Genomic DNA, 23,184 nt, shown 5'->3' with positions numbered 1-23,184 from the left:
GTTGCCAGAAACAGTAACAGCCAACATTCTTAGTGTGAAGCTGTAGCAATTCAGGAGATACAATAAATGTTAAACATTCAGAAAAAAAGACTTTTTATTCTATCTTCATTCTCCAATATTCAGTACACTGCCTAGACAGAGTAAGCAATAAAAATGTTTGCTGACTGATGATACTTATTATATATTTTAAAGACACTAATTTGGAATAACACACACTTAAAACATGTATTAGGATTTATAGAAGGTTTAGTAGCAAATTTGAATTTAATGTGTAACAATATTTATTGAATAACATTGACTAAATTCTTACTATGATCTAGGCTCTATGCTAAATACTTAATGTATTTTTTAAAATTCTCACAGCAATTCTATAACCTAAGAGTTATTATTAGAGAAGTTCAGAGACATTTAAATAACTTATCCAAGGTCACACAGCCAGGTAGTACTACAGCCAGGATTCAAGGCAAAGTTTACTTCCTTCCAAATTTATGCTCTAACCACTATGTACTACTAAAATATTCTGAATCTGATTTCCTGAAAGAAACATGTCTTTTGATACCAAAAAAACTCCTTTGTGGCAGAACAGTAAATATACAGAAAAATGTTCATCTGCGTTAATGGTTATTCATTATTAATCAATTACCACTTCCTGGAATGACTTGCTATTTTGGATTTTCCATATGAACACACTGGAATAAGCTAGTTAAATAAGACAATTCACATGGAGAGTTTTATGTTAGCTGAAGGTTACTATTGGGAAAGTAGAGTATTTGTAATATTTTTATTTTAAAATCCTGGAGTCATTAAAATGTGACACCACAACCTGCATAGTAGGATATTGATAAGAACAAGGATGCTGGAGGTGATTCAGTAGATACTTAAATGGCAAAAAATATAGTGCATGTTTCACACACCCTGCAGACTGCAGGTTTATATGATAATAAATTATAGTTATCACCAGGACAAAGGAGGAAAATGCCATGAAATCCAATAGCTCAGTGAGAAATCTGCTAATACAGGTGGTCAAGCTTGTCCTATTTCATTGTCAAAGGGAGCCTATTTATTTTCTTATGGATAGTTAAATTACAGAGTCATTCATTGCTGAAAGTTTTCCAGTAGGCAGATATGAGTCTGAAGCTAAGAGAATAAGAATTAACTTCACAGGCAGCAGAATTCATAATGTAAAATCTTTGAGCAAACTACAGAAATAAAAGTGACTTTAAACATTCCAACTGGAATATCTTTTTTTGTACAGTGGGCATGAGCCAACAGCCAAAATGCTGGCTAGGAAAAATAATCATTTTAGGAACTCTTTAAAATATTTCTACAAATCAAATAGCCTTCTGACTAGGTGAGATGTCAGTGATTAGAGAGAGAGAATGAAAGAGTCAGAGGGTGTGTGGGGGTGGGTAAAAGAGAGGGAGAAAGACGGATTCTCACTGCACCAGAATACTGGGAAACTTAGGGAAAATATTCACAATGGTTCCTCAGTAGTTATAAAATCAATGTCAATTTTCTTTTCCTGTTACACAAGATGGCAGTGGTTTTTATCTAACAACTAACTATACATCTTCTGAGGACATTTGAAATGGTGGAGATTATGCATGCTGTTTTCATTACTTCTAAAGTGCTACAATCTGCTAACTTCTAGATTTGGGAGTTTACCAATGGAATAGATCAAGAAATTCCAATAACAACTTTTTCGTTAAGCATTTTATATTCATTTTCTTGGAAGTAGGTCGTGCTTTCAGTTCAAATTCAAGTTATATATTTTACATATACCTAACAGCTACATTTCATCATTTGTTTTCTGGGTATAGGAAGTCACTACTTAATGCCATTGACTCTCTGCCAAGTAATCTTTAAACCAAGACATGTATATAATTTCCTTATTAATTAAAGATACTAACTTCATCAATCTTAGTTCATGAAAAAAATCCAAAGCTTCCAGGCATAATATTGATGAAGAATACATTACACAGCTGAAAGAATTCAAATTTATACTGCCTTGGACAACTATTCATGTGTCATAAAGGACAATGAGTTCACCAAAGTAATCTATATGGGAAGTGACTCGCAACAAAAGGTTAACAGATACGGTCTGTATCAGTTTACTAGAAGACAATGGAAGATGAAGAAACCAAATATCTTACCTCTAGTTATTTGAGGTCAAAATTGGAAAATGTTATCAAATAATGTTAGCAATCTCAACAAAATCCAAATAACTGAAAATCTGACTACTTTATCATTATGTCACTCAACTCTTACGGGAATAGTTAAGTTTAAGTGTATACATGAACAGAGCATGAATACATTAGATCAGGATTTCAAGGTCTGTTGACCATTTTACCTAAAATTTATAGAATCTGGAGATAAATAAGTTCACTATTATCAATCAGAAAGCATATTTGAAGACTTAGGTTGCAGGTGAATAAATCCTAAATGGCCATCATTTTAAAGCAGACATCTAACAAGCATCCATGACGTTGCAAAGATAGTACAGAGAGATCCTATGTTCCCTTCATGAGGTTTCTAAAAATTTTACATTTTATATAATTATGCAATATCAAAACCAGGAAGCTGTCACTGGCACAATGTGTGCATATAGTTCTATGTTACTTTATCAGGTATAGATTCTTGTAACCACCACTGTAATCAGGATACAAAAGGATTGTAAATAATTTAATTTCTTTTCTTAGAAAATAAAATATATGACAGCTTCAGGTAGAGGGTTCTAGAATACATATTCTATTTAACAATATTTAATTATTAAAAATTATTAATATCCAAAATTATCTTAGAAAACTCTCTATGTAAAGGCCAAAGTGAAATTCTAGCAATATAGACACAGTACACTTCAATTAAGCTAATTTCCCTGCACAGATCAGACAACCCCATCATTCAACAATCAGCTCTCCCCAGCAAAGAAAACACACATATTTTTTAGCACACAGTTTATCAAAGACAAGTTGCTGATAATTCTACTACTCCATTCTACTACTCTGTTTACAAGTAGAAGTCCCAGACACACACACACTGACATGCCCCACCTTTCTCAAGCAGAACAGAGACTTCACAAGTGTCCTTAAATCTCTAATGAGGTTACCATAACAAAAGATACAATAATAAATATACGTAAAGAAACAATGAAATAAGCCAGACAGATTCTCCTAAGCCAAACCTCATGTGGAGTTTCTTATTTTCCCTAACAAGAAAATATAAACCAAATTGTTGCAAACTCCAAGTTTGAGTGAGCTCAGAGCAAAGGAAAAATATTTAATCTCTCCTTCTTCCTTCCTCTTTCTCTCTCTCTCTCTCTCTCTCTCTCTCTCTCTCACACACACACACACACACACACACACACACCCCTAAACATCAATCTTACCTTAGCCATCTGTGCCTGCACGCCATTTGCCTTGAGAGATGCTACCGCTTTCTGTGCGGCTGCAGGACTGTCAAAATCTACAAAACCATAACCTGTGAAAACACAAAATCCCCTTGTTAGTATTCACAAAAAGCTGAATCTCTATCTTAACTGATGAAGTACAAGCTTACAGATAGACTTGCATTCACTTCTTCTGACACATTACCCTGGTTGAACATTAGGCTGTTAGATTAGTGGTCCTTAATGCTTTGAGAGATATACCATAATATCTCTAGACATAAAAAAGTAACTCTTATTTTCTACGCATTGTTTTGGAGATTGGATGTACAATCAGTAACCCAATTTAACCTAATTTGGTGAGTAAGATGATAGACTGTTTAACTGTGTTCTTTCTTCATGGATTGTGGCAAAAGTGAGGTGCATAAAATGCTGGAAAATATAGAAAATTGTCTCCCTAAAGTGAATTTTCAAAACTTCAAATATTGATGTTAATAAAAACCATGATAAGAACTTGCAAAAGATTATCAGCAACTGCAATAGTGCTTGGCACACAGTAGACATTCAATAAATACATGTCTACTTCATGAATAAGTAAATATTGTGACCAAGAGGATTTAAAACCTGGTTCCATTTGGTTACCAAGCCCATGCTCCTCCATTATCCTGTCTCAATGATAACATCTTAAATTATTTTGACTATTAAGGATTTGTGAAAAAGAATGATTAAATACATAAATATTCATGCTTCTTTTAAAAATAAGAACCACTATCTGCTTGTTTCTAGTGTATAGTCTGAAAAGGGTATACGAGTTCCCTATGCTATTCTGATTGTGTGCTTGTGTGGATGTGTATATATGGTGAAAGCAAAGAAATAGTAAAAGAGTCAATGAAAACGCCATTTTGCATGTCCTTAAGCTAGATAATAGTCCAAGGCTTAGCCTAGCAGCAATGTCAACTGCCAAGAATATCGTGAAATATAAATGCTCAAGAGTGAGTATAAGGACAGCTTTGTTTGGCATGCTTAAAAAGCTCACCATATGTATCCTATACTTCTTCTCATCTGTTAGGCAGGGAATCATCTGTATCCTTATACTTGTCTCATTTAGAAGTTCTGAGGTGAGCCACTGAAGCAAACCTCCTAACCGTGTGCTGTGACACCTCCTCCCACCCCAAAATAACCAAAGAAGTGTGCAAGGATGAATCCAATTACCAAGTTGTTTCTTTTAATTAACTTTTTAATTTTTTCCCCTGAATTTCGTCTTCTTTCTCTCCCTCCCAGCATGTTATTCTAAAATGAACTTGTTACACAGCAGTGTACCATAAAGTGCTCTTGAAAAGCTGGGCAGAGAAGCTGTGAAGTTTGTATTTCTAATCCAAAAGGAAGCCTGTTCTGTAAGTACTGCTAATTCTTCTCTTCCTACAAAGTCAAACTAAATGGGTAATATAAGTATTACCACCCACTAAAATGAGTAAGATAGAAAAAAAAAAAGGAGGAAGTAATAGTCAAGAAATAGAGTCAAGGGGAGAAGAAACCAAAACTATAATCTGGATATCATCTCTCACGTGCCAGTTTCTGTGCTGGGTAGTTGACACATTGGTGAAGTCATAATAACACCATGTACTACTGGCTTCATGCGCATTATATACATGAAGAAACTGACGCTCGGGTAACGTGATCCAACTGGACTAGAATCACAAGCCATTCATTGAGCAGATCCAGGATTTGAAGTAAAATCTGCATGTGTCCTTTCAAATACACCATACCATGAATTGCTTTATATTCCCACACTGTAAACGATTTCTTCTAGCCTCTGAAGCTCATCAGAGAAAGGAATCGATTCTTGAAAATTCCTCAAATGGCATGGAATAAAACAATTCCATATAAGATGATTTAATAGAGCTTATATAATCAGTACATTTGTCAATGAAGTGGTTGATGAGTTAAGACGAGATTGCGATGGGAACCACCTTGTACCTTATACTTTGGCCAGTATTCCTCATCCATTCATAGGCTCATTTATTCATTCAGGCACTGCGCTAAGCAAAGGGTATATAGTCGTGGAAAAAAACCTCAGTTCCCACTCAGGCAACTAACAGTTGAGTTGGGAGATGGACAAGAACAAATGACCATACAAATGAATATATAATTGCAAAATTGCAAGTCTTCCTCGAAAGTAAATGAGAGCATATAATATAGATTTTAATTATTGATTGTTCATTATTGAAAGTTTTAAAGAAGCAGTGGTGTGAAATGATCTGCATTTTTAAATTGAGATTGCAATGTTGTGGGGGTGCTGGGAAGCTAGAAAGGAATCAGGAGATGACTTAGGGGCTATTACAACATTCCAGAAGAATGGCAGCTGGCAATGAAATAGGGTGAAATGGATGGTTTGAGTTATATTTTGGAGGCAGAATTAACAGGGCTTTGTAAATGGATTGATTGAATTGAGAAGAAGGAAGACATAAAGACATCGACAAAGATTACTACTGGGTTTGTTTGTTTGGTTGGTTTTGTTTTTGCCATAAGCCACTGGGTGAGTGGATATGTGATTTACTGAAATGGGAAGACTCAAGGAAGAACCAGCAGGGGAAAAGGAAAATTAAAATATTGGCCTGAGACATGTTGAGTCAGAAATATTGGAGATATTTCAATAGAAATGTCCAATCGCAGTTGGATATATTAGGTGGGTGCTCAGAAATGGAGATGAAATTGGAAATACAGGAGGACAACAGCACAAAGATATAGATGTTATTTACAGGAAACAGTCAAAAATGCCCAGAGTAAGTATAAAAAAAAAAGATCCAGAATTAGAACTCAAACAACTTCAGCATTTAAGCATTACATAAGAAGACTGCAAAGAAAGCTGGAGAGTCAGAGAGGAAGAAGGAAATGAAAAGGGAATCAAATATCTCAAATCCAAGGTAAAAAAGTATTCTGAGAAGGAGGGAGAGAGAAATTATGTGAAATGCTACTGAGAGTTTGAGCAAGACAGCTTCACGATGCCCAGTGTGTTCAGAAACATGATGTCATTATCATGATTTGCTTTAGGCAAGTGGTGGGGATTGAAGCCTGCTGGAGTAGTTGAAGAGTATGAGCCAGATGAGGAGGAGGATTTACAGGCCTCTTTGCAGTTATCTTGGCTGGGAAAAAGGAATTAAGAAACAGATTGAGCTAGCAGGGGATCTAAGGTCAACTGAGCTGTTTCTGTTTGTTTGCTTTAAGATAGGAGATGCTATGGTTGTGTGTGTGTGTGTGTGTGTGTGTGTGTGTGCACGCGCGCACGCGCACGCGCATGCTTGTGTCTATTCCCCACCTGATTCCAGCATGAAGCTAGGGTAGGAAACTGCTGAGTATTCATGTAAATTATTCAACAAATAGTTATTGACCACTTTCTATAGGACAGATACTGTTCTTGGCATTATTGAATGTTGAATATTGATGGGAAAGATCAAGCAGAAAATAGATTAAAACTTCAGGAGGACAAGTGGATAATTTATAGGACAACATTCCTGAGAAGGTAGAAGGGTGGGTGTATCTAGAAACTTCATGAAAGTGTTGCCCTTCTCCAGACAAGGATGCTCCCCTTCACCCATTGTACCTGGAAGAAAAAAGAGCACTCTCCATTACCAGGTGTTGTTTCTTTGTATTGCCCCAGATACTGGGAGCGTACCTAACATCCAGCCTACGCTTAATAAATATTTGTGAAAATAAATGGAAAGCACGTTTACAAAATGTTAACTTATTTCATGGAACTATGACAGGGATTAACTGATAAAAATGTCTATTAATACTGTTGGGTTATAAAGAGCACACAATGCTAAGTGGTCAAGGTTCTGTTTCAGCCATGCTGCCACCCAGCAGGCAGCCCCTTATTTTATGACTCCCACCCTTTTACTCTAGCGTGCCCTCTCTCTGGCTTCCTCTCTTCCTTTCCAACCCCACATGCTACACAGGATATTACAAAATCAAGACGCTGACCACCAGGACTAAACTCCAATCTGAACAGAGGACACTTCTGTGAGGGTATGAGACACCCAGAGCTTTCTTTGAATCAGGGACATTCTGGCTAAACTTGGAGAAAAGTCTAATTATAAAGAGTCATTCTGCCAGCAAGGAGAGAGAGGTTGTCCATTTTGTACGAAATATCTGTATTGATGGCTCCAAGCCAAGGGGGATAAGACTTCATAAATAAAATTATGAACAGGGGATAAGCCACCACATCAGAAATATTTCACTGAATTATGTGTTTTTCATATATACTCACTTTTACTTGTTACAATGGAAGTTTATGTAAAAATGTCTCAAGTAACCCTGAAAAATACTCCCATTCTAGAAATAAACATTGCATTACTGAGTTTTACATGACAGCAGATACTACATCACAATCAGAAGAAAACAGAATGAAATAGGAGACTGCCCCTAAAGAATAATGATGCATTTAGCAAGGAATAAAGCCACTTCAATTTGCTTTCAATTTGTTTTCCTTAATGACAAATAATCAAGTCTGGGAACAGCAACCTCTGTACCTACATCTGGTGAGGAGAAGGGTAAGGGGAGATTAGTTCAGCTTCAGCTAATAATGCTTTATGGTAACTGCTAAAATCCTCAACACAACACTGGCAAATGCTAACCATCAGAAACTCTGGCCCAAGTGGCTGTAAGCCCACCCGTCTCACTCTCTCAATTACATAATTAAGCTTGGCAGCAGGTTCAAATGAATTAAAACTGAATGTCACTGTTTTCTCCACACACCCCTATCCTTGTTTTTCTTCCTTGTCAGGGGGAGAAGGCCAGCAGTTCTGCAATTAGTGGGAAGTAGAGCAGTGAGAAAGAACCAACTCTGTGATAATTAGGTCATTTGCCAAATACACTCATTCCATTGGCAGATATAATCAATGCTTTCCTAAAATGTTTTAAACTCTGTGTGTTAATTTAGAGTTTTGCTGTTTTTATTGCACTACAAGCCTGGTGACTTTAGAGAAAAAAGTGTATGCATGTGTGTGAGTGTGTGTGTGTGTGTGTGTCTGTCAATCTATCTATCTATCTATCTATCTATCTATCTATCTATCTATCTATCTATCTATCTATAATGGAATTCTACAAAGAATAGTCGTGTCCAGATGGTTCTTATATTGTTTCCTTTAGTGCATTTGCTGGCAGCATCTTCCCTGAGACCTTTGCCATTCAGTTGAACCACTGTGTGACAATTCATTTGAAATTTCATTAAATGTTTCTTTACCATCTTCAAAAGCTTATTTTATACTTCTGCATTGGTGTGTGCTCCTTAAGTTCTCTATTTAAACTGCTAATTTATGTACCAACATTGGGATTGTTCTTTATGTGTGCATTGGGGTGGACTGGGGGGAAGTAATAATAAAACTAGAACTCCTGCTTTACCATCAACAGTGAGCCAAGGAGACTTGCTCTCAGAGTGTAACTGCACACTAAATTTCACAACATTTGTATTGTTCCTCCTCTTCAGAATGGCTGTCATAAAAGCTCGCTTGAAACACAGATGGCTTGGTGTAGCACCCAAATTCTTTCAAAGACAATCCAACCGTGAGTCAAATGTGACTTCTAAACAGAATAGGCAAACATTTTGGCTAAGAATTGTATATACATTCAGCTGAAATTCTACTTAACAGTTGAAGATGTTAACAATGAATCACCTTTCCGTAAATCCTTCCCCAACTTCTATTTGGGCTTAGCAATATTCTGTGGCTGTTGTCTGGGCTCAGAATAGGATGACTGAGTTGCAGGGAGAGAGGGGTGGTTTGCAGGCTGCCTGGAAGTCTGGTGGCACTCAGACTGCCTCCATGCCTCTGTGTTTTTTCTAGATTTCTACTGTATCTCTAAACTATTCAGTTATTGTTGACTATCCTTCCTTATTGGCTTTCCTAGTTCTTTGCACTATGTCGTCACAGAAGATAATGAAATAACAGCATTGATATATTTATTGCAACTTTTCCACTTAAAACAACAAGAAAACCTACTAATTTCTTCAGTGTCTTCTTTTGTATCCATTTACTGTGAGTGATATTTATAGTAAAGCCAGGATACCACAGGGGAACCAAGATGATAGCCACATGGTCTACCTTAGATTTGTGAAAAAATAAAGGCAAAAGATAGTTTCTGCTGAAAAGCAAAAGTCAGAGACAATAGAGCATACTGTGAGAAAAATTCCAAGCCATTATAATCTGAATCACCTATGCTTTCAAATGTCTTAAAAATATAACATGCAGGGAGTTGATACAGAAAAGAAACCACATATGGACTGCCTGAACAGAGAGGGTTGCAGCCTCAGACACTTAGCAAACAGAAGAAAATAAGACAGGTAACGATATCCACTGTACAGAAAACAGGCTGCTCCACTGGACTCCCCTCATGTTCCAGTTTAATTGCCTAACATTCTGACATTTTTGTGCCAGAAATACTAAAACAAGACATCAGCTTCTGGAACAGGAAACTGCCTATTAGTAGTGACATTTTTGAACCACAGTGTGATCTTTCATTATTATTATTCTAATATTAAATTTACTAAACATCTACTACATACAAGGAAGATAGTGCCAGATGCTGTAAGGAAAACAAAAACTCTAACATGGCTTTTCTTGACAAAGAGTTTATGGTCTAGTAGAGTTGATGAATCAATTTAAATGCAGTGGAGTTTATGTTTAAATGGCATATAGACACAATTATCTTCACATTATTGAACTAATTTTATACTCTATAGTATGTATGACTTAGGGTGTACAGCTCTGGTCAACAGGGCTGAACAACTGAGCCAGGTTCCGTTCAATAAGTGCCATGATGGTAAAATTATCCATATTCTAAATTTATGTATATATGTATGAATTAGTCTACCTTTCTGTCTCTCAGTTTGCTTGAAATTAAGTACAAGATATAGAGAGTAATCACTACCATATAAATTGTGGGAAAAAATGTGCTAGTATTTTAAAACGGCAACTGTTTCTTCAAGGTGGGGGAAAACTCAATATATTTTGCACACGAATGACAAAAACAAGGACTGGGGAAAAGGAATAGGTCCCAAATGGTATTTCCTAGCAGAATAAAACAATTACAAAGACAGACAAATTTAGAGAGCAAAGTATTTAGTAGTATGCCACTTGAAAATTGAACACTTTCTCTTTCCATTTATGTTACACAAAAAATCTTATTAAACTAAACACAAATTTAAATCCCAATACTCACTTTCCTCTTCACCATGTTCAGTTGATTTTTAAATGAGAGAAATTGCTTCTTTATACTGAATAAAGTCAAAATTAGTATCAGAATCATTATTTATGGGCTTAGTGCAGCCCCTATGCTTTATTGAGATTAAAGAAACTTACTGATTTGCCAAGGACCAACCATTATTTTATTATACTATTACACAGATTAAGGGAGCAGTGTATTTGGCAGTAAATGGGCAGATTAACCTCTGTGAACCATGTAGCAAAGCTCTGCTTTGCTAACAGGCAGTGTTCAAATATACAAATAAAATGTATGTCTTGTTTGAGCTATTGGTCTTGTGTGTCTCTGACATCAAAATATCAGGAGGCACAAGTTGTAATGGTGACTGCATGAGCAAACCCAGCATATTAATAAAACAATTCCATTGAATTTATAATTATAATAAAAGTCAGCTATAACTGAACACTTTAATTATAGCTCTATAATCCCCAGCCCCAATTTAGGATAGGCAAACCTAACTAAAATTTCATTCCTGGCTGGCCCATTCTTCCCTCCCACTTGCTCTAGACTTACAGATGGGTAGAACACTAGACTATTCCCCCATACAAGGAATAGAGGTAATGACTTCAGTGTATCAACTGCAGGACAAGCCCCCTACCTCTTCCCAAGTACTTTAATCCATATTCACACTCAACCGCTTTACTCTCCTGCCACAGTGGAGAGTAAAGCTGTACTGGGCTCAGCCAACAACCACACACAGAGGGAGCATTTGGATGAGACCTAGCCAGAGGAGAATCATCCATCTCATCCACTGATACTCAAGTTTCTTGGCAAGCTTTGCCATCACAGGCCAAAGTGCTCCGGGGACCTAGGTAAACTCTGAAAGGCAGTCAAGGGCACAAGGACTGCAAGTCGTATGCAACTCCAAGTGTTGGGCTGGGCTGAGAGCCGGAGGACTAGGGTGGCATGGCATGAGACCTAGGGAGACACCAGCCCAGGCAGCTAAAGGAATGCTTGTGCCATCCCTCCCCTAGCCTTAGGTAATGCAGTTCACAGCAATGAAAGTATCTCCTTCCTTCTGCTTAAGGCGTGGAGAGCAAAGAGTAAAGAGGAGCCTTGTGCCTTGAATACCAGCTCAGCCATAGCAGAATAGGGCAATGGGCAGAATAATGAGCCTCCCATTCCAGGCCCTAGCTCTCAGATGACATTTCTAGACACAGCATTGAATGGAAGGACCTAGTCCTAGCAGGATTCATAACCTGCTGACTAAAGAGCCCTTGGGCCCTGAATAACCAGCAGCAAAACCCAGGTTGTATGCTATGGGCCTTGGGCTCTGAGATGTACAGGAAGGAAAAGTAAAGGAGACTTTGTCATGTGTCTCAGGTACCAGTTCAGTCACAGTGGGGTAGAGCAAAAAGCAGGCTCTTGGGGTCACTAAGTCTAGGCCTAGGCTAGTAGACAGCATTTCTGGACCTGCCCTGCACCAGAGGATATTCAACTTCCCAGAAGCGTGAGTCTCATGCTTGGAAGCATTTACCACAATCTGACTGAAGAGCCACTGGGGCTTTAAGGGAACATGGGCAGTGACCTGGCAGAACCCCTCAATAGGCCAGTGGTGGCAGTGGCCACAGGAAGAGGCTCCTCTGTCTGTGGAAAGGGGAAGAGTAGGAAGAACTTCATATTGTGAACTGAGTGCCAGCTTAGCTGGGGTGTAATAGAGCATCAGTCAAATGTTTAAAGTTTTTGACTACAATCCCTGGCTCCCAGACAGTATCTCTGGTCCCATGTGGGGCCTGGGGAAACCTGCCATCCTGAAGGTAGGGACACAAACGTGGCTGGATTTGCCACCTGTTAATTGTAGAGGCCTAGGGTTTTGCATAAACATAGGTGATAAACAGGTAGTGGTTAGAGTGGGCCTTGGGGAAGACTCAGTGCTAAGAAGGTTTCAGGTCTGATCCATTAGTCACATTGATGGCAGCCACAGGAACCTGACTGGGTCAATCCCAGTGTGTCACCACACCTCCAGTTTCAGGTGGCTCAGTGTAAAGACAGAGACTCCATTTGTTTGAGAGAAAGTAAAGGAAAAGGACAAGAGTCTCTGCCTGATAATCCAAAGAATTCTTCCAGATCTTATCCAAGACCACCAAGGTGGTACCTCTATGAGTCTGCAAAAAAACACAGAAATATTGGGCTGAGGGCCCAAGTCCCTTCAAATACCTGGAAAGCCTTCTCAAGAAGGATGGGCACAAACAAGCCCAGTCCATGAACACAACAATAAATACCTAACTCTTCAATGTCCAGACACCTATGAACATCTAGAAGCATCAAGATCATCCAAGAAGACATGACCTGACCAAATGAACTAAATAATGCACAAAGGACTAATCCTGGGGAAACAGAGACATCTGACCTTTCACAAAGAATTCAAAATAGATGTTTCAGGACATTTTTAAAAATTAAAGATAATACAGACAAAAAACTTCAGAATTCTACTGAAAAAATTTAAGAAGTTGAAATAATTTAAAAGAATCAAGCAGAAATTCTAGAGTTTAAAAATGCAAATGACATACTGAAGAATGCATCAGAGTCACTTAATAATAAAATTGATCAAGAGAAGAATTAGTGAGCTTGAAGAAAGTCTATTTGAAAACACACAATCAGAGGAGACATAAAAGAGTAAAAAGCAATGAAACATGCTGACAAGATCTAGAAAGTAGTATCAAAAGGGCAAATACAAGAGTTATTTGCCTTAAAAAATGAGGTAGAGAAAGAGATATGTGTAGAAAGTTTACGAAAAGGGAGAATATCAGAGAACTTCCCAAACCTATAGAAAGGTACCAACATTCAAGCACAAGAAAGCTATAGAACACCAAGCAGGTTTAACCCAAAGAAGACTACCTCAAGGCATCTAATAATCAAACCTCCAAAAGTCAAGGATAAAGAAAGGATCCTAAAAGTAGTAAGAGAAAAAAAGACAACTTACAATAGAGCTCTAATATATCTGGTAACAGACTTTTCAGTACAAACCTTATAGGCCAGGAGAAAGTGGCATGACATATTTAAAGAACTGAAAGAAAAAAAAAATTTACCCTTGAATAGCATATCTGACAAAGATATCCTTCAATGGGAAAAAGAAATAAAGACCTTTCTAGATGAAAAAAAAGCTGATGGATTTTATCAACACCAGACCTTCCCTACAAGAAATGCTAAAGGCTGTTCTTCAGTCTGAAAGAAGAAGATGTTAATGAGCAAGAATAACAGAAAAACACAGAATTGTATAACACTGTAATTGTGGTGTGTAAACTACTCTTAAGTATAAAGACTAAATGATGAACCAATCAAAATTAATAGCTGCAATTACATTTCAAGATATAGACAGTACAATAAGACATAAAGACAAATAACAAAAAGTTAAAAAGCAGGGAGATGAAGTTAAACTATAGGGTTTTCATTAATTTTCGTGTGTGTATGTGTTTTCTTATGCAATCAGTGTTAAGTTATCATCAGTTTAAAATAATAGGTTGTAAGATAGTATTAGAAAGCCTCACTGTAACCTCAAATCAAAAAAACACACAACGGATACACAAAAAATAAAAAGCAAGAAATTAAGTCATACCATCAGAGAAAATCACCTGCACTAAAAGGAAGACTGAAAGGAAGGGAAGAAGGAAGAGAAGACTACAAAACAACCAGAAAACAAATAACAAAATGGAAAGAGTAAGTCTCTACCTATCAATAATAACACTGATTGTAAACGGACTAACTCTCTAATCAAAAGACATAGTGTGGCTAAATGGATGAAAAAAATAAGATTCCACGATCTGTTGCCTACGAGAAACTCACTTCACATATAAAGACCCACAGACTGAAAATAAAGAGATGGGTAAAAAAGATATATCGTTTTTATGTACACTTATATAAGAAAAAAAGGTGTATCTACACTTATATAAGAAAAAAATGGATTTCAAGACAAAAACTGCAAGGAGAGACAAAGAAGGTCCTTACATAATGATAAAGGGGTAAATCCAGCAACAGAACTTAACAATTGTAAATAGATATGCAACGAACCCTGGAGCACCCTGATATATAAAGCAAATATTATTAGACCTAAAGAGAAAGGTAGACCTTGATACAATAATAGCCAAGACACCAATATCCCACTTTCAGCATTGGACAGATCTCCCAGATGGAAACTCAACAAAAAAGCATCAGACTCAATCTGCAGTACAGAAAAAATGAACCTAATAGATATTTATAAAACATTTCATCCAGAGACAACAAAATACACATTTTTTTTTTCTCCTCAGCATTCTCTAGGACATTGATCATTCTCTAGGACAGACTATGTGTTAGGTCACAAAACAAACCTTAAAACATTAAAAAATGGAAAAAATATCAAGTGTCTTCTCTGACATATTTAAAGTACAATGAAATAAAACTAGAAATCAACAATAAGAGGAATTTTGGAAACTATATGAACACATGGAAATTAAACAACATGCTCCCAAATAAATAGTGGTTCAATAAAGAAGTTAAGAAGAAAAATTAAACATTTATTGAAACAAATAATAATGGAAACATAGCATATCAAAACCTATGTAATACAGCAAAAGCAGTACTCAGAGGGAAGTTATAGCTATAAGTGCCTATATCAAAAAATAAGAAAAAAATCAAATAAATAACCTAAGGATGCATCTTAAAGATCAAAAATATGCAAGCACAATTTAAACACAAAATTAGTAGAAGAAAAGTAATAAGGATCAGAGTAAAAATAAATGATTTGAAATGAAGAAAAAATACAAAAGATCGATGAAATGTTTGTTTTTGAAAAGATAAACAAAACTGACAAACTTTTAGCCAGACTAATGAAGAAAAAAAAGGAAGAAAACCTAAATAAATAAATAAGAGATGGGAAAAGGAGGCTGGGTGTGGTGGCTCATGCCTGCAATCCCAGAACTTTGGGAGGCCGAGGTGAATCACCAGAGGTTGGGAGATTGAGATCAGCCTGGCCAACATGGTGAAACCCCATCTCCACTAAAAATACAAAAATTAGCTGGGCATGGTGGAGATCGAGACCATTCTGGCCAACATGGTGAAACCCCATCTCCACTAAAAATACAAAAATTAGCCAAACATAGTGGCAAGCACCTGCAATCCCAGCTACTCGGGAGGCTGAGGTGGGAGAATCACTTGAACCCGGGAGGCGGAGGTTGCAGTAAGCTGAGATTGTGCCACTGCACTCCAGCCTGGGTGACAGAACAAGACTCCATCTCAAAATAAAAACTATAAAAGAATAAAGAGATCGTACAACTTTACAGAAATTTAAAGGATCATTAATGGCTACTATGAGCAACTATATGCCAATAAACTGGCAAATCAAGGGGAAATTAATAAATTCCTAGATATGTACAAACCACCAAGATTGAATTATAAAGAAATCCAAAGACTAAACAGACCAATAACTAACAAGGAGATTGAATCCATAATGAAAAGGAAAAGCCCAGGACCCAACAGATTCATGGATGAATTCCATCAACATTTAAGAAGAATTAATACCAATCCTCAAACAATTCTGAAAAATAGAGGAGGAGGAAATAATTTCAAATTCATTCTATGAGACTAGCATTATCTTGATACCAAAACCAGAAAAAAAAATACATCAATAAAAGAAAACTACAGGCCAATATCTCTGACTAATATTGCCACAAAAATCCTGAACGAAATGCTAGTAAACTGAATTCAACAATACATGAAAAAGGTCATTCATCATGACCATGTGGGATTTATATCTTGGAGGCAAGAATGATTCAACATTCACAAATCAATCAATGTGATACAGCATATCAATGAAATGAAGGACAACAACCATATGATCATTTTGATTGATGCTGATTAAGCATTTGATATGAACATCTCTTCATACTAAAAACCCTCAAAAAACTATGTATACACAGAACATACCTCAACATAATAAAAGTCATATGTGACAGACCCACAACTAGTATTCTACTGAATGGGAAAAAACTGAAACCCTTTACTATAAGAACATGACAATGATACTCACTTTCACCACTGTTATTTAACATAGTACTGGAAATTCTAGTTAGAGCAGTCAGAAGAGGAAGAAATAAAGGGCAGCCAAATGAGAAAGGAAGAAGTCAAATTATCCTTGTTTGCAGATGATACAATCTTATATTTGGAAAAACTTAAAGAATCTACCAAAAAAAAATTAGAACTGATAAACAAATTCAGTAAAGTTGAAGGATATAAGATCAACATACAAAAATTAGTAGCATTTCTATATGCCAACAGTGAACAATTTGAAAAAGAAATTTAAAAAGTAATTCCACTTACCATAGCCAACAATAAAATTAAATACCTAGGAATTCACCAAAGAAGCAAAATATCTCTATAATTAAAACTGTAAAACACTGATAAAAGAAATTGAAGAGGACACAAAAAATTGAAAAATATTCCATGTTCATGGATTGGATATTGGATAGCAATATTGTTTAAAACGTGCATACTACCCAAAATAATCTACAGATTCAGTGCAATCCCTATCAATACCAATGACATTCTTCACAGAAATAGCAAAACTAATTCTAAAATTTCTACAGAATCACAAAGACCCTGAATAGCCAAAGCTATTCTGAGCAAAAAGAATGAAACTGAAGAAATCACATTACCTGACTTCAAATTATACTACAGAGCTATAGTAACCAAAACAGATGGTACTGGCATCAAAACAGACACATACACCAATGGAACATAATAGAAAATCTAGAAGCAAGTCTACATACCTACAGTGAACTCATTTTTCACAAAGGTGCCAAAGCCACACATTGAAGAATGGACGATCTCTTCAATAAATGGTACTGGGAAAACTGGATATCCATATGCAGAAGAATGAGACTTGACCCCTATCTCTCACCATATACAAAAACCATGTAAAAATGGATTAAAGACTTAAATCTAAGACCTCAAAATATGAAACTACTAAAATAAAACACTGAAGAAGCACAGGCAACCAAAGAAAAAATGGACAGATGGGATCTCATCAAGTTAAAAAGCTTTCGCACAGTGAGGGAAAACAATGAACAAAGTGAAGAATCAACCCACAGAATGAGAGAAAATATTTGCAAACTACCCTTCTGGCAAGGAATTGATAACCAGAAAATATAAAGAACTCAAACAACTGTATAGGAAAAAAATATAATAATCCAACTAAAAATGGGCAAAATATTTTAATAGAAATTTCTCAAAGGGAGACATACAAATGGCAAATAGGCATATGTAAAGGTGCTCAATATCACTGATCATCAGATAAATGCAAATCAAAACTATAAAGAGATATCATCTCAGCCCAGTTAAAATGACTTTTATCCAAAAGACAGGCAATAACAGATGTTGGAGAGGTTGTAGAGAAAAGGGAACCCTTGTATATTGTTGGAGGGAATATAAATTCATACAACCGCTATGGAGAACGGTTTGGACTTCTCAAAAAACTAAAAATAGAGCTACCGTATGATCCAGAAATACCATTGGTGAATATACACCCAAAAGAAGGAAAATCAATATATTGAGGAGATATCTGCACTGCCATGTTTGTTACAGCACTATTTACAATAGCCAAGATTTAGAAGCAACCTCTCCATCAATGGATGAATGGATAAAGAAAATGTGGTACTTATATACAATGGAGTACTATTCAACCATAAAAGAGAATGAGATCCTGTCATTTGCAACAACATGGATGAAACTGGAGGTGACTATATTAAGTGAAATAAGCCAGGAACAGAAAGACAGACCTTGTATGTTCTCACTTATTTGTCGGATCTAAAAATCAAAACAATTGAACACATGGAGAAAGAGAGTAGAAGGATGGTTACTAAAGGCTGGGAACTTAGCAGGAGGTGAGAGGGAGGTGAGGATGGTTAATGGGTACAAAAAATAATTTGAAAGAATGAATAATATCTAGTATTTGATAGCACAACAGGGTGATTATAGTCAAAATAATTTAATTGTAATTTTTAAATAACTACAAGAATATAATTAGATGTCTTGTAAAACAAAGGATAAATGCTTGAAGGCATGGATACCTCATTTTCCATGAAGTGATTATTATGCATTACATACCTGTAACAAAAGTTTGTTACATACTTGTAAAAAAATATCTCCTGTACCTCATAACTATATACACCTACTGTGTACTCACAAAAATTAAAATTTTTAAAATAAGAAAATGGTTGATTTCTTCTAAATTTAAAAGTTATATAATTTTATTATAGAAATTAAGCCAATACAAAGATAAATTAGCTATGATGTCATCATCCAAAGATAATAAATTGTTATTAAAATTGTTTTCCTTTATTTTAGCCAAAGTGATATCAGATTATACATATAATTTTAACATCTGTTTTTTCCCTAAGCAACACATGCAACTGCTTTTCTTGGTCGATAAATATGGATCTCTATAATCCCATCAATCTAATATTTTCAGCATTCCACTTGCCTAACTCTTTCTGAAAGATTTCTGAGCTATACAGTTTGCCTTAGCTAAATGTTTCTTAACTTGCAAAACTGATTTTATTCCAAGATTTGGAAAGATTTTTAAAATTAATGAAATGGAAATAGGCAATGCTTTCAAAGCCTCCTAGACTTTAGAGAATGATTTTTCCTAAGTTTTTTTTTTGTTTCATTCAAAGATCTTTTTTTAAAAAAAGACTTTCATGCATTGCAAGCCAAAGATATAAGAAGCCAGTTAAATCAAATTCAAACACCCATCTCCTGAAATACAAGAGGTTGAAAGCCCGTTTTTCCTTTCATTGTAATTAAGTTGGATCCATCTCAAAGGATTTTTCAAATATATTAGAACCTTATGAGACAAAACTGGAGATCTGTGATTCAAAAAGGATATCAAAAGTTTGAATAGTCTTGTAATTGTACCATGATTACATATTTATTTATAAGTTGAAAGTAGAATTCTTTTTTCAACAAAGACATGTTGTCCCCAAGAAAATTTTGCTGTAATTTGTAAATTAGTATGCTTGCTGGTAGTATCAGCTCTTTTGTGTCCCTTTAAATTGCTAGAGGTTCATGACTTACAGAGGAAATCTCTCCTCTAGGCAGTATCCTAATTGTATAAGGAAAATAGTGTTTCAGGATCCTAGAACATGCTGGTTTGGATACAGTTTAGGGAACTGTTTAGTTTAGGATGTTTTTATGCACTTGTCTTAACTACTGTCAAGACCTGAATCACTAGGAAAATGGCTCTGCAAGCAGAAATCAAAAGCACCTCACCTGAGAAGTTTTCTACTTTGCTGCTCAGATGTGATCTGTGGAAAAGCAATGTTGGCATCACTTGGGAGCTTGTTAGAAGTGCACAATTTCAGGCCTACACCAGGTCTACTGAATCAGGCTGTACATTTTGACAAGATCCCCAAGAAAGCCAAATGCACATTAAAGATTGAGACTCCCTGGACTGCAACAAGCCACTCATCAAGTTAAGATTGCACCTGCTACTCTCATAAAACTACAGGGAGAATGGGAATCTTAAAAGTCATCTTCTTCAACCTCTATTGGATCTTCAAATCTTCCTACAATCTCTTTGCCAAACACTCCTCCAAACTCCACCTGGACAATTCTAATATTAGGGAGTACGCAGTCTTCCAAGGCAGTCCATGAGAGAGAAGTGTATTTCATAGAAAACTGTTGTAATTGAAAGGCACAGATGTTGCCATCATGCAGCCTAGATTCAAATACTAGCTCCACTATTTGATAGCAATGAATCCTCTGGCACAGAACACTCAACCAAGAATAAGGGTAATAATAACACTACCTAAATTCTACGTTGGTTCTGGGCATTGAATAAATTTATGTGTATTTAAAGCACCTGGCCTAATGCCAAAGGCATTTTCTCTCTCCAACTCCCTCATCTTTTTAGACTGTGGTGAAATTTAGCACCTTAATTTAATTCATTTGTTTTAAATACATTCTAAGAGAAACCAGACAAATGTATTCCTTTCTTCATATAACAAATCTTTATATTTTTAAAGACAGCAATTCTTCTCCTGTTTATATGTACAAAATGAATATTGAAAAATACAGGACTAGGGCTATTTTCTCATAATAGCCTATTTCAGAACAAGTATCTGCTCTACTTCCCTGTCTCTTTTATGTTTGTTCTTCAGAGATATACTTAATTCTGTTTAGTTACTAAGTTCAAATTGGCCCTACATTAATTCATCTCCTTAAAAAAGTAATGTTCATTTGAGGAAGCAGGTAACCAATGTGAAGAATGATTATACAATAAGTGTATTATGCAAATTCCAGTGAACATTTTATGCACACTGGATAAAGAATCAAATTAAAGTCTCATAACCCTCGGAAAATTAAAGTTAGCAAGCACAGAGGTTGATTTGCCCTTGAACACAAAAACTGCTAAGGGCAGACATTCCCCCATCATTTTCACAAAACTGAACCATTTCTGAAGGTTTCAGATTAAAATGAGAAATCCCCTAGGAGTCATAAAGATCAGCTATTTTTACAGGAATAATTTGGAATTGCAATTTTAAAGTGTTATGAGTTGGAAGGAATTGGTGAACTTGTGTGTCATATTTTGAAAAGCTAATATTCCAGGTAATCGGCCAGTTGAGAACACCAAAAATTGCAGAGAATAGATATGAGGGAAGGGGAAAAAGAATTTCTCAAGGATAAGCACACAAGGGCTGATTTACACAGTTCTCCTCATAACAACCCAAGAGTGGCAGTTATGCAACAGACCACTATGTTCCTTCGATTTTCCTTCACTCGATGTAATAATGGGGCATAAGAGTCGCCTTCCTATAACACTTTCATGTCTCCTCCTTGCAGCTTGACAATGCTGATTCTATCACTGAACTCCCTAAAGAGGAATAATGGACTATTAAGAAGGATAATGCAGAGGGTCTGTATAGCATTTACCTACTGGAGAACAGAGAAACCATCACAAGCATTTCATCAAATCAGTTAAGTAAGCATGAGTGTGAAGAAGGTGGGTCAAAAACCCTTTTCTGCCCCCAATTTTTATACATGGAGACAGGATGTGGGCTCCAGTGCCAAGACCAGTCTATTCATTCATCAACCCTTGGAAATCAATTTCTTTTCCTGCTCATCCTTTTTGGGAACCAGGCAAGATGTAAATATAAAAATATTGCTGTTGATTTACCAAATGCTCAGTGAGGTTCTTTTATTTATTCTAAGCTAGGTGTTAGGGGCGGGGAGAAATATGGTTTCTCTCATAAGGTAATATGCAAACCCAATGGAGAAACAGCCACTTTAACATCGTGACACTCAGTGAGGGCTCTATGTGGTATGCTTATTACAAATACAAAAACCTGTAACACATGAATAGCACATGACATGATGATAGAAAGGAAGCTTATTTGTTACTAGAGAGATAATAGAGAAGATGAACTTAAGCTTTTTTATTGTTTTTCTTATTCTATAACTTTTTAATCAACTTATTTAAGGTATAATTTGCATATGATAAATGCCATTTCAGTGTACAGTTTGTTGAGTTTTGACAGATAATCCACCTGTATAACCACCATAACGATCAAGATACAGAACTCTTTCATCATCCCCTCCATTTGCATCTCTTTGCAGCCACCTCCACACACACACCCCTGGCAACCAGGCATCTGTCATTACAGATGAATTTGGCATTTTCTAGAATCTTCCATTAATGGAATCACACAATGTATACTCTTTTTCTCTATTTTTTTGTATTTTGCTTAGCAGAATGACAACACTTAGACAGGAGGGGGCAATAGCATTCAAGTATGAACAAATATTTGGGGACAGGTAAGTAAAGGGTGAATTCAAGCAATTAATGGGGACATCTAATCTAGACCAAAGTGGAGACACTGGGGAAAGTATCATGTAGAACTGTGCAGGACAGGCAACATCACCTAACCATGTGTTACACAGAACTTCACAATGTTTATATCAATTTTCATGCTACTCTTCTACTCCCTTACGATATTTTGGCCACATTGAGGCTTTTGTACCTGCTGTTGCTTTTGACTGGAGCACTCACGCCTCAGGATGGTACAGGAGCTGAATTCTTCTCCTCCATTAATGTCTATCACCACATGCTGTTAATGTTCTTCATTGCAGTGGCCATAATTTGTGGATTATTTTATTTGTTTATATGATTATTGTATTTTACGCTAAGAGGCTGTAATTGCCAAGATCATAAAGAACCGGATGGTTTTGTTTGTAACTTTATCATCTTACCACACATTCTGGCTCATACTAGCCATTGAATGAATGAGTCAATGAGCAAGTGAATGAATGAGCAAATTTCTAACAAATTAAAAGCCTTTCATTGGTCACATATATAACTTCAGGCATTATAATTCTCACAAGTTTCTGACACACAATTCCTTGCGTCTCTTATTATAAAATACTTTTATATTACAATATAATTTAAGGAGCATCATAGCGTCTTATAAATTTGCAGCTCCAACCCTACAATCATGACATTGGCCTGACCGTATTTTTGTGCTCTTTGGCACAACAGGGCAAAACATTTATCTTCAAGGGAGACCAGGAAGATG

The 23,184-nt window shown here is 36.1% G+C and overlaps 1 protein-coding gene across 5 annotated transcripts in view; it reads right to left on the bottom strand.

Moving 5' to 3' along the window:
• The window catches only part of RBMS3 (RNA binding motif, single stranded interacting protein 3), a 760,872-nt gene that overhangs the window by 452,787 nt on the left and 284,901 nt on the right, over positions 1-23,184 (bottom strand). For all 5 annotated transcript variants that reach the window (XM_011961526.1, XM_011961529.1, XM_011961530.1 and 2 more), the window contains exon 4: positions 3,386-3,477. In XM_011961526.1, coding sequence (XP_011816916.1) covers positions 3,386-3,477 — 92 coding nt within the window. The remainder of the gene's footprint in view (positions 1-3,385; positions 3,478-23,184) is intronic.

The sequence above is a fragment of the Colobus angolensis genome, unplaced genomic scaffold (assembly GCF_000951035.1).
Source record: "Colobus angolensis palliatus isolate OR3802 unplaced genomic scaffold, Cang.pa_1.0 Scaffold56, whole genome shotgun sequence".
Lineage (NCBI taxonomy): Eukaryota > Metazoa > Chordata > Mammalia > Primates > Cercopithecidae > Colobus > Colobus angolensis.
This window is presented reverse-complemented; position numbering and strand designations above follow the sequence as displayed.